At 44.4% G+C, this 10505-nt stretch overlaps 1 protein-coding gene across 1 annotated transcript; it reads right to left on the minus strand.

Moving 5' to 3' along the window:
- Positions 1 to 2629: 2629 nt before the first annotated feature.
- LOC124958368 (toll-like receptor 12) lies at positions 2630 to 6285 on the minus strand. The gene is made up of 2 exons (XM_047516347.1): positions 6191 to 6285; positions 2630 to 6084 (listed from the first exon to the last, which is right to left on the minus strand). The coding sequence occupies exons 1-2, from the start codon at positions 6206 to 6208 to the stop codon at positions 3328 to 3330; spliced, it is 2775 nt and encodes a 924-aa protein (XP_047372303.1). The 5' UTR covers positions 6209 to 6285; the 3' UTR covers positions 2630 to 3327.
- Between the last annotated feature and the right edge of the window lie 4220 nt (positions 6286 to 10505).

Genomic DNA, 10505 nt, shown 5'->3' on the forward strand with positions numbered 1-10505 from the left:
TGACCAGACTGGTGGACAGTAAAGAGTTGAATAGTCGTAGGTTCGATTTTTTACAGCTACGTAGTGTGACTTTGGATGAATTTTGAACTTGTAAGATGTAGAATCATAATGTCCATATTACCGGATTTATGTGAGACTTCAATGAGACAATACGATTAGCTCAGGGCTCGGGTTCTAATAATGCGCAGCGAATGTTAGCCATTATTATGCAAATCTGTTTGTACAGAGCTTGACACTTCGTGGATGTCAGAAAAAGGTTAATCATTATTAATGAATAATCTTAATATCCTATGTAGTTGCTTTGTACCATGGTGAATGGTTCGGGGTAAGAGCAATGTAATATGGAGCTGAGAATGTGGGTTTTATAGTCAGACATGGATCCAAATCCCAACCCCAACTATTTCCTAGCTATGTGGTCTTGAAGTAATTCTGCTTCGCTTATGTCTCCAGTTTTTCCACCTATAAAATGCGGGTAATGTAACAAAACCTACATCACAGAGTGTTGCAACGATTAAATGAGATGATGTGAGTAAAGCAGAATCTCTAGAGTCCAGCTGCTTGTGTCTGAAACTTGTTGTTTTCAAATGTAAGATGCACATCTTGCCATTCCCTATTGGAGAAACTTTAGGCACATTAATCTTTTTATGCCTCAGTTTCCTCATCTGGAAAATGGGAATGATAACAATGGTATCTTCTTGATAGGGCTGTTGAGAATTAAATGGAAGAAAGTATTAAAGAGTCTGGCACACAGAAAGTTTAATAACCATTAACCATTATTAATAGCTATAATATTTGGTGCAAATTGACAGTACCTAGCATATGATAGAGGCTTACATGTTAGCTAGTGTTAAAACTAGGGGTAATCTATATCTTAGTTTTAATAACCCGTTCAAATTCCTTGTCCTCTGTGAATCATGCTGCAACTTATTTATAATGATGTGTCATGTGAATTTACTCAGTAAATGTAATAGTAACCTATTAACACTCTTCATTGCTGAAGTCTCGCAACATTCTTATGTGATTGATATAGTTGCCCCCAATTTACAAAAAGGGAATGGGGACTTGGAGAGATGAAGTGACCTGCTCAAGAACACATGGGCACTAGGTACCACGGCTGGAATTTGACCCCCTGGGTATGTGACTCCAAAGCCCTCCTCTCTAATACTTCATGAGGAAGAGACTTCAGGCAAAAGAAAGGGAAGACTTATGGGGTAGACGGAGTGCAGGGCACTGGGTGGGCCAGAGACATTTGAGAGAGTGTCAGGATCTGAAGCTGAAAGATGGTTTTGCAGGGTCAGGTAAGGACATCCACAGCAGCAGCACCTGCCCCTGAAGAGGAGGAATGGAAGCGAGTGTACAGAAAGTGAAGGCACCATTAGAACACAAGAGGGCGCCCCTTGCCCTAAATCCAACCTGGAATTGTTCTATAGCTTCACTTAGCCTTTAGCTAATAAAAACCAGGCATTTTACAAAAAAGTAAAGTTCCCAAATTCCACAGCTTAGTCCCTAAGAAGGTCCCTAAGAGGCCAAGTGTCCTGCTCAGTATCATATAGAAACAAACAACAGAGCTTAAATAATACTTGTGTTCTCTCTGGTTCAGCCTCCATCAGAGTTTGGTTTGCAAGCATTCTGTACACGGTGATCTGTCAGACCCCTCCCTCACCTAGGCCAGCACTAGGTTCCCAGGGTGCAGAGATGAAGCAAACAAACCTGGTCTCTGCCTCCAGGACCTGATCTCCAAATTTTCCCAATCAAGCTCTCCTATGAGTAAAACATTATAGAAAACACATTTCCAATTTATGTATATTTACTTATAAAAGATACACTTGTAATAATATATTTTATAGAATATTTGTAATGCATTATTAGCTCCTGATCTCAGTGCTTCAGACAAATTAACTCATTTAATCCTCATAAAATACTTTGAGAGAGTATGTAACGTTATTCCACAATACAGAATTTGAAACCGTGGTACAGAAAGGTTAAGTAACACACCAAATTCCCCTGGTTGAAAAGCAGGCCGTCTAGCTTCAGAATAAGGTGAGAAAAATAAAGATAAATAGAAGTTATAACATTTCCTTTCCAAAGCCCAGTGGATCATCTTATACACTCTACTTTGCAGAGCACTGCTCTGGGGACTCCCAGTCTGCAATCTGTCCTCTGAGACAGGGAGGTGCAGGAAGTTATGAGAGCCCAGAAGCAACAGCTTACCCAGGCGGGAGGTCAGTGAAGGCTTTCAGAGAACATGATGATTGGGATGAAACTTAAAGAATGCTTAGAAGGGCTGGGATTGTGACTCAGTGGAAGAGCACTTGCCTAACACGTGTGAGGCACTGGGTTCGATCCTCAGCACCACGTTAAAAAAATAAAATAAAAAATAGGTATAAAAAAAAGTTGCGTATGGAGCTGGAGTTGTAGTTCAGTGATAGAGCACTTTACTGGCATGTGTGAGGCCCTGGGTGTTCAATACTCAGCACCACTTATAAATAAATAAAATTAAAGATCTATTGGCAACTAAAAAAAGAAATATTTGGGGCTGGGGCTGTGGTCAGCGGTAGAGCGCTTGCCTAGCACGGATGAGGCACTGGGTTCAATTCTCGGCACCACATAAAACTAAATAAACAAAATGAAGACATTGTGAAATACTGTGTAAAAACATTTTTAAAAAAAGTTGTGTAATCAAAAAAAAAATATATATATATATGCTCAGAGTCCCACGGGGAAAATGTTCTTCAGTGAAGAGCAGTAGGTGCAAAGACCCAAAGGCAAGCGCATATGGGATTCTGGGAGTTACCGGTGGTGCAGCATAGCTAGAGAACAGAATGACAGTGGTGCTGTGACAGTCAAAAGGACGGTAGATTTGAACATAAATTCCTGTTTTCAATGAGGCAAGCGGTCTGCTGCCTCCTGGACAGCATCCCAGCTTTTTGGTCCTCTGTAACCCCACTCTGTAACCCCAAATGGCCAAAGAGGCCCTTTGCCGCTTGAAGATCTGATCATACTTGGCCTGGTCCCAGATTCCACAGCTTAGGACTGCCCAGAGCCCTGCCTCCTCCCCCGCATGCTTCATAAAATCCCAGCCTTATTTCCTTTATGCTACAATCACTGTGACGCGTGTTCCTTGGCCTTCTGCCTCATGTGGGTTTTCATTAAAATATATATATATATATCAAGCCAAATATTTTATGGACTTAGTAAATTTACTGGAAGATTTGGAGATGTTGAAATCATATCACATACAGCATGGCTTCCTGCCATTTTCCACCTGTTCTCCTTCAGCCTCCCTTGTCTCCCTGCAAGGTGGCTTGCCTTTCCTACCTCTGCCCTCTACCTACACCCCATCTGCCTACACCCGGGCTGCCCCAGCCTGCTCCTCAACCAAGCCCAGAAGCTGTCCTTTTCTTCTTCTTCTTTGGGCCATATGCAATAGTCTCCTCGGCGGAGCAGCCGGGCCAATCTATGGTAGCGGGGGAGCTGGTGGCGGGAGATGGGCTCCAGGAAGATCAGCAGCAGCACTGGGGGATGAGGGGCAGCCAGCAGGAGTGAAGTGGCCAGGCGGAGCTCCAGACGGCAGCGGGGTGTGTGCAGGGCCTGGTGACTCAGCACACAGAGTGTGACCCGGCTGCTCGCCATGCTGTCTGCCACATTGTCTGCCACATCCTTGCCTGGCTCAAAATCTCGCTCGGGGAGGCAAAGACGCAGCCCCTGGTCATCCGGAGGGCAGCCCTCCAGAGCAGGCAGCAGCTCCTGCACCACCCAGCCCTGGTCTTGCCTGCAGTGGGACACGTACACATCATAGAGGAAATTCTTTCCCTCATGCTTCCGACACCTCAAGCCCTGGAGCCAAGCCCTGAACAGGGCCTGGAGATACAGGACCCAGGAGTTCCTGGCTTCCTGTAGAAGGGGCAAGGAGATCAGTAGAAGCAGCAAGGCAGAGCTGCCCAAAAAGAGCTCCAACTCCAAGGTCTCAGGGCAGTGGTTCAAGAGAAAGGGGAAAAGAGGATTCTTAGAGTGGTCCCTCGATTCTGTGTGGCACAGCTGTGGTGATTGTACCCATATGTATGACCTGGGGGACCGTTCAAACCAGGGCCCCACCCATGCATTGGCACACTGGCAGGCCAAGGACGACGACAGAATGTACACATATTGGGGCATCCGAGGGCTGTGCTCCCGCACACTGTCTTCCAGCACAAGGCCATTCTCCCAGTCTAGCACTAAGACCTGGAGACTGCCTAAGCCCTGGAAAGCAGCAGCTGACAGCGTCTCCAGCCCTGTCCTGGCCAGCCGCAGCACCTGGAGCCTCGGCAGCTTGCCCACCAGCTCCTTGAGCTGCACTGGGCGCGGCCGAGCTCTGTACTCCAGTATCTCTAGCCTCAGCTCTTGTAGGCTGGGCAGCCCTGTAATGCAGCAGGGCCTGGGGCTGTGCCCGTCCCCTCGTACCTTCAGGGACTGGAGCCTGGGGAGCTGCCAGAGGAAGAAGTTGAAAGAGTCCTGGGAGCAGAGGGCCTCCAGGCTACTGCCAAGAAGGGTGAGTTGACGAAGGGCAGGGAAGATTTCGGAGATGTTCTGGGTCCCCAGTTGCAGTCCCCAGCCATCTAAAGTCAGATTCTGTAAGATCGGAAAGACACTGGGAAACAGCTTCTGGGGCTTCATGCCTGGGACTGCATGAAGTTCCAAGCTGGTCAGCCCTGCAGGCAAGGACAATGCTACCCCAGCAGGGGCAGAGGGGAGCTGCAGTCTCAAGTTGTGCAAACTCTCTGGGCCCCAGGAGCCCCAAGTTGACCTAAACGATATGTGGGTGTCTAGAAGATTTAGAGTGGTCAGTGAAGGCAGAGGAGCCAACCAGCTCTCACCCAGGTTTACCAGTGGATTTCTACCCAAGTCCAAGATCTCCAGCCTCCGTAAGTCCTGGAATACCTGGCTGTCCAAGCTCACCAGCTGGTTTCCCTGAAGCAGCAGCTCCCGCAGGTGGGGCAAACAAGAGAAAGTGGCTGGGGGCAGGGTGCGCAGCCCGTTGTTAGACAAATTCAGGGTCCACAGTCCTGACACAAGCCCTGTCTCATTCATGCACAGCCTGACACTCTGCAGTTGGTTTCTATCCAGGTTCAATCTCTCAAGCCTGGGCATGGCAGCCAGAAAATTTGGTGGCAGCTCAGTTAGGCCACTGTTCTTCAGGCCTAACCTCCGAAGGCTGTGGCAGGAAGCCAGGGCTTCCAGAGTTATTTTCCCTATCCTTTTGCTCCCCAAATCCAGTTCCTGCAGCTCAAAATGGGCCACTGCTTCAGCAGGCAACTCAGTGACAGTGAATGACACCGACAGCTTGTCGAGCCTCTGCAGCCCCAGACTCACCACTCCAGCTGCCTCCATCTTTGTGTGGTCCAGATACAAAGTCCCCAGCCTGAGGCCCTGGAGGGCCCCAGGACTGGCTATCTTCAGCTTCCTGTTGAATGATAGATCCAACACATCCAGGGTCCGGGCATCCCCAGAGAAAGCGCTATGAGCCAGATCTGGGAAGATGTCATCCAGTTCCCCCATGTCCTGAAGGCAACCGTACTTGACGACCAGCCAACGTAGACTGGTAGGCAACTGGACACTTGAGTTCCTGTCCAGGCAGGGGCCCAAGAAATTGAGTCGTTGGAGGGATCTCAGGTCATCAAAGGCATTGGGGTGTAGAAAGAGGTAGCTTTTTGAGGGAGAAGCTAAAAAAGAGAGCTCCCGCAGCTGCCCCAGACCTCGGAGAGCTCCTGGCAGGAGTTGGGTGAGTTGCAAATTCAGCCCTAGGACCTTGAGTCCAGGGTAGTTGGAGAAGGCATCCTGGGGCAGAATAGAAATGGAACCAGCAAGACAGAGCCCCTCCACGCTCTGAGGCACGACTTCCAAGGCTTGTGTCAGGTTGGTCACCTGGGTGCATGAAGCAAGGAAGGACAGTCTGGAGTCCAAGGGGCAGATGTGGAAGAAGCGGGAGACCAGGGACAGCCAGGAGCCTTCTGTCACTAGGCAATTGGAAGCAGTCCAGCCAGCAGTCAGAGGAAGTGACAGGAGAAGACTGTGCAGCAGCAAGTGCCCAGCCATTCCAGCACCAGCCTGGTCCACAAAGAAACAGAATCAGAGCCTCTCTCAGCAAGCCTCCCTTTTGGAAAGAAACCCAGTCCTGCCCTCTCCTTCATACATGCACTTACACCATACTTACAGCAATGGCAAGATGCATAAGCCCAAGCGCCTGGGAGGCCTGGGAGCAGAGTGAGAGGACCACAATGCTTACAAACTATACAACGGTTGGGGAACTGAATGGGAGGGAGGGACCAGGCTAGGAAATGCTTATAGCTGAGGCTCCAAGGGACAGGGAAAGGAAGTACACCAGTGCAGAAGGGGGGGCCAGGTCTCATTTCTCTGTTGTGAGGAAGCAAACAGTGCTTCTAAGCATAAGATCTAGAGCCGGAGAGCCAGGATTTCACTCTGCCATAAACCTGGGCAGGGCATTGCATCTCTCTGAGCTTCAATTTCCTCATCTGTAAACTAAACATACTAACACCTGCTTCATAGGATTGCTGCAAATAATAAATGGGGGTCAGAAAGGGTTTCTCACCTCATTGCTTCCTTTACTACTTCCTTCTCTGACTCCTAACAGAAAGGAGCTCTTGAGTAAATTAAAAGCAGATGTTTTGGAAGCAAAATAATATATGAAAACGATGTCATTGTGAATATCTTGCAATGTCCCACATGGAAGATTTCAAAAGCCTGAGTTTCACCTGAGAGGACTAAAAGGCTCTTCTAGTCTAGGGCAAGTTAGGAAGGTCTCCGTGGCCTTGATCTTGACATGCACTCCCAGGATAGAGGCAAGACCCAAGGGAGGACAGAAAGAGAAAAAGGAGTTTTATGGTTATCTCAGATGATGCAGCAAATCATTTCCATACAAGCAATATCTGTTCATGGTTTTAAAAATAATAAACTGACAGAAGATAAATTCCTTGACTTCAAAAAGGGCATCTACCCCAGATCTATAACAACTGTAATTCTGAGTGGTGAACTAACCATTGCATTAATGGAATGAGACAACAATTATTATTTCTGTTCAATAGTATAATGAAGGTAGGCCTAAGCCAAGAAAATAAATAATTAAAGAAATTAAAATTTAAAAATTAAAAGTATTTTAAAGGAAGAAACACTAGCTAAGATGCTGATTATCTACACAGAAAATCCAAGAATTTCTAAAAGCAGACTATTAAAACTAAAGAACACTTACCAAAGAATCTGAATACTAGACATATTTTTTAATGTTCTAATGCACTAGTGTCTTAGTTTAGGTCTTAGTATTTTCCTAGCAATTGCTTGTGCAAAGGGACTGGTCAAAAAGATGCTAATGGGTTTGGGGGGATCACAAAGATAGTTCAGGAAAGTTGGCAGGATTGACAAGCATAGGAACTGTTACCTCTCCAAAATTAAAGGGATAATGATTGGAAGGAGTTACTAGATCCTAGAAGAAAAGGCAGTTTTGTTGCAGGATTAGCTGTCTTGATAGGATCAATGACATTTGGTCAAGTTGTGAAACCAACCTGAGGGGAACCTCATAGGAAGGAAAAAAGGAGCCCAAATGTCCTGATATCTCCCCACTGCACACTCTCTTTCTCTCTGCCTCCCCCTCCCTCTCTTTGATCTCTTCCCAGGATGTCCCATAGGTCCTGGAAAAGAAGGGAAGAAAAGGGAAGAAAAATCTTAATAAGATCCAGGTCAGCTTCTCTGAGCACAGGGTACAATGGAGACAGACAAGTAGATATGATGGGATAAAACAAAGTAACACAACAATTCCAATGACAATTAAAAAATGTACTCTGATAGATAATAATAATAATAAGACTCAAAGATTTATAGATAAATGGAGAGAATATGGTCCAAAAACAGAACTAATTGAATCTAGTCTCCTGATTTATAAAAAAGACAGCTATTTAATTTACTTTTCTTCATCCAAAATAACTTAGGATGCATCGTAAGTCTAACTATAAAAAAAGAAAACAATAGCCAGACACCATGGCACATGCCTGTAATCCCAGGGTTCTGAAGACTGAGGCAGGAGTTTTGTGAGTTCAAGGCCAGCCTTGGCAACTTAGCGAGGGCCTAAACAACTTAGCAAGACCCTGTCTCTAAGTAAAATGTTAAAAGAGCTGGGGGTTTGCTTCCGTGGTTAAGCACCCCTGGGTTCAATCTCTGGTGCCAAAAAAATAAAATGAACTAAAATAATAAATCTCCTAGGTGAAAACAGAGTAGTTTTATGGTCCTGAGATAAGTAAAATTTTCCTAAATAGGCCACAAAAATACTAGCCACATATTTACCGGTCACAATTTTTTTTCATAATTGGACTTTATTAAAATTTAGAAATTGCACTGAGGATATAGCTCAGTTGGCAGAGTGCTTGCCTTGCATGTACAAGGCCCTGGGTTCAATCCCCAGCACCACACACACACGTGCGCGCACACACACACACACACACACACACACACACAAAATTTAGAAATTGTGTTCCTTTAAAAATATGAATAAGATAAGCAAAGATAAACCATGCACAGGAGAAGATATTTTTAATACATATGTTCAACAAAGGACTCATATTGTGGGATAGAATGGATACAAACAGAAATAACGTGTGGACCAAAAAAAAAAAAAAAAAAAAAGGAACAATAATGAAAATTAGAAAATGCTTTAATTGAAAAATAACAAAAAATACAACAAAAGAAAATCTGTAGGATAAACCTAAAGCAATGTCCATGAGGAACGTGTGTGACTTTAAATATCTGTTAGAAAACAAACAGCAAAAGTTGAAAATTAGTGAACCAGGCAAGAGCCTTAAAACGTTAGAAAAGAAATAATTCAAAAATAAGAAGATTCTAACTGCCCCCATTATGCAGCAACTTATATCAGACTAGCCTCCCCCCACCATGAAAAACTATAAAACTGGACCAAATGTCTGAAATAACTACTCTCAGATGTGGCGACATGGTATTGGCTCATTTATGCTACTGTAACAGAATAGCACAAACTGGGCATTCTCTAATGAACAGAAATTTGTATCTTACAGTCTGAAGTCTGAGAAGTCCAAGATAAGACTGGTGGGTCTGGAGGTCAGGTGAGGATTACTCTCTGCTTCCAAGATGGTGCCTTGTTGTTGCATCCTCCAAAGAGAGGGACATTGTCATCACAGGCAGAACCAGAAAAGCAAGATAGCTGAACACTACATGAAGCTTCTTTTAGAAGAATCTCATTCCCAAAGGAGGAGTCTTGGGCCTAAACACCCCCTAGAGAGCCTACTCTTAATACTATCACATTGGCAAAATTTAAATTTTGGAGGAGACACATCAAAACCATAGCTTTGGAAATAAGGATGAGCATCCCTGAGAGAATGGAAACAAAGGAGACCAGCTCTACAGTTGCCCTGACTTTCTACCTGTAGGCATTTAGTGATCCCCAGCAATAGTGTTTCTGAACTGAGAAAACAGAAGGTCAAGACAACTGCAGTTTGTGTGGGCCAGAGTACAGAAGAGGAGGGAGATACAGAGAGAGCTCCAGAAATTTCTAGAGAAAGAGCTCCAGAAATCTGCTTCAGGTCCCTTAGAGTTTTGAACTGAATGCTAAGTTGAATATGTTTAGGATGAAACACCATGGGACTAGTGGAAAAAATAACTGTTGGAGAGCTGTGAGATGAATAATTTCCAGAGTTTTTACAGGGCTGGGATATGCTCAAGTCTGGCCAACTAGATTTGAGACACATTGTTGAATACGCACAGCAACTTGTAGAGAAAAATTAGGTTACTCCTTAGTAATACAGTTAACATAGCCTACAGCATAGCCTTAAAAGTCTTGAAATTATTAAGGTGATCCACAGATGGTTGCCTGCCCAAACTTCAACATAATATTTAAAGGAAAACAACAAAGTATTTACTATGCCCAGCACTTAATAAAAATTGTAAGATGTAAAAAAAAAAAAAAAAAGAAAATGAGACTTATAACCAAGAAAAAAATCAATACAAACATACCCCAAAATGACAAAGATGGTAGTGTTAGCAAAGATACTAAACTAGCTAGCATAAATATTTTGGTATGCCCAAAGATTTAAAAGAAAGCATGAACATAATAAGAGAAAGAGGAAATGATTTTTAAACTAATGAAACATCTAGAACTGAAAAATTACATATCTGAGATTAAAATTTCACTGGGTAGGTTTAAAAGCAGATTATATACTACAGAAAAAATAATTAGTGAATTTGAAGACCTGGAAATAGAAATTATCCTACCAGACGTGGTGGTCCCAGCAATTTGGGAGGCTGAAGTAGGAGGATTGAAAGTTCAAGGCCAGCCTGGGCAATTAGCAAGCCCCTGTATCAAAATAAAAAATAAAAAGAACTGGGGGTGTGGTTCAGTGATATAGTACCCTGAGTTCAATCCCCAGTACCAGGGTGGGGGGTAGTGGTGGGGAACAGAAGAAGAATTTTAGATACCCTGCTGGATAAAAAGA

Source organism: Sciurus carolinensis, chromosome 1, assembly GCF_902686445.1.
Source record: "Sciurus carolinensis chromosome 1, mSciCar1.2, whole genome shotgun sequence".
Lineage (NCBI taxonomy): Eukaryota > Metazoa > Chordata > Mammalia > Rodentia > Sciuridae > Sciurus > Sciurus carolinensis.